We start from the raw sequence: 1,899 nt of genomic DNA on the forward strand, positions 1-1,899 counted from the left end.
CATTATACAGGGGATTCATTATAAGGGGATCATTATACAGGGGATTAATCATATGGGGGATTCATCATACGGAGATTCGTTATATGGGGGATTCATTATTTGGGGGATTCAGAATAGGGGGGATTCATTATACAGGGGATTCATTATAAGGGGGATCATTATACAGGGGATTCATGATACGGGGGATTCATCATACGGGGATTCATTATACGGGGAATTCATCATGCAGAGATTCGTTATATGGGGGATTCATAATATGAGGGATTCAGTATATGGGGGATTCATTATATGGGGGATTCAAAATACGGGGGTTTCATTATACAGGGGTTTCATTAGACGGGGAAGTCTTTAAACAGGGATTCATTATATGGGAGATTCATTATACAGGGGATTCATCATACAGGGGATTCATTATACGGGGAATTCATCATGCAGAGATTCGTTATATGGGGGATTCATTATATGGGGGATTCAAAATACGGGGGTTTCATTAGACGGGGAAGTCTTTAAACAGGGATTCATTATATGGGAGATTCATTATACAGGGGATTCATCATACGGGGGATTCATTATACGGGGGATTCGTCATATGGGGGATTAATCATACGGGAAATCTTGATACGGGGGAATTCAATGAGGTTTTATGAGTTTTATGGGTGCATTCATCATTGATTCACACAACATTCACCCATTATTTGCTCACAGACGGATTGCAGCATTCGGTCGCATTAAAGAGGACCTGTCATAAATTCAGGAATCTTCAGAGTTGGGCAGTGGGATGAATGGCGGATGAATCTCATTTGTGAATATTAGTGATCATCATATTATAAAGGGGGGCTGGGAATACCAGGCAGGACAATATCTGCATGGAGTTTGTAGTTCACTCCGTCATGTTATATGGACTGTGCAGCGCTAGGGAATATAGGGCGCTATAAAAATACAATAATAGCCTCAGCGCAGTAAGTGGAGGGCGCCCCCTGCGGCCAGCGGCGGTACTGCCAGCTCTCAGCCTTCTTTCTGCAACATTCCAGCAGATCCGCAGACTGAGTGCCGGATTACAGGGGGGAATCCAGCGATCCTATTTCCTGATCTCCATTCACCTGCAGATCGGCATCCCCCCCCGCATATGCACATGCCGCGCTCTACAGCTGGCCCCGCCCAACCATTCCCGGATACTTATTGACTCCGCCCACACCATCCCTGGATATTTTGTGACCCCGCCTACCCGTCCCTGTTCACTTTATAACCCCTCCCAACCAATCTCTGTTCATTCTGTGACTCCGCCCTTTCATTCCTGGATCGTCTGACCCCGCCCATTCCATTGCTGGATATTCTATAACCCCGCCCACCTCGTCCCTGGATTCACTATTTGACCCCTCCCCCCGGACCTTATTACCCTTTACCCCGCCCCTTTCACGACACACCCCCGCCCACCCTGCCGGTGTTCACTTCGTGGCCCCGCCCACCAAGCAACATTAACTCTTAGACCCCGCCCATTATGCCCTGGTCACCGTAACTCCTCCCAGCGCCACACCAGTGACCCCGCCCACCCGGTCTCCCTTCCCTGGATTTCGGATCATGGTGGAGATCGTTCAGCGGTCGGTGGAGGGTTGAAGCCCGGTAATTGGCAGCACCGATCGGTGTAGGATGGCCCGCTGGATCCCTAGTAAGAGGGAGAGGCTCGGAGTGGGTGAGTCCGCCTTTCTTATCTGACCCCCAAAACTTCATCAGAACTACAAAATCCTCATCTCTGCTCCCTGACACCCATAATAATAAATGGGGGGGGGGATACAACTCTACCCCCCCGGAAACACTATATACCCCCCCTATACAACCCCCAGGGATCACTATATAACCCCCCCCAGGATCACTATATAGCCCCCCAGGGATCACTATATA

The 1,899-nt window shown here is 49.0% G+C and overlaps 1 protein-coding gene across 1 annotated transcript in view; it reads left to right on the top strand.

Moving 5' to 3' along the window:
* Positions 1-1,554: 1,554 nt before the first annotated feature.
* The window catches only part of DOCK5 (dedicator of cytokinesis 5), a gene marked incomplete at its 3' end in the record, with an annotated part of 34,953 nt that continues 34,608 nt past the window's right edge, over positions 1,555-1,899 (top strand). Inside the window, 1 exon segment of the mRNA XM_072402952.1 lies at positions 1,555-1,690. Within this exon segment, the coding sequence (XP_072259053.1) occupies positions 1,648-1,690 (43 nt within the window).

This window comes from Pyxicephalus adspersus, chromosome 2 (assembly GCF_032062135.1).
Source record: "Pyxicephalus adspersus chromosome 2, UCB_Pads_2.0, whole genome shotgun sequence".
Classification (NCBI taxonomy): domain Eukaryota; kingdom Metazoa; phylum Chordata; class Amphibia; order Anura; family Pyxicephalidae; genus Pyxicephalus; species Pyxicephalus adspersus.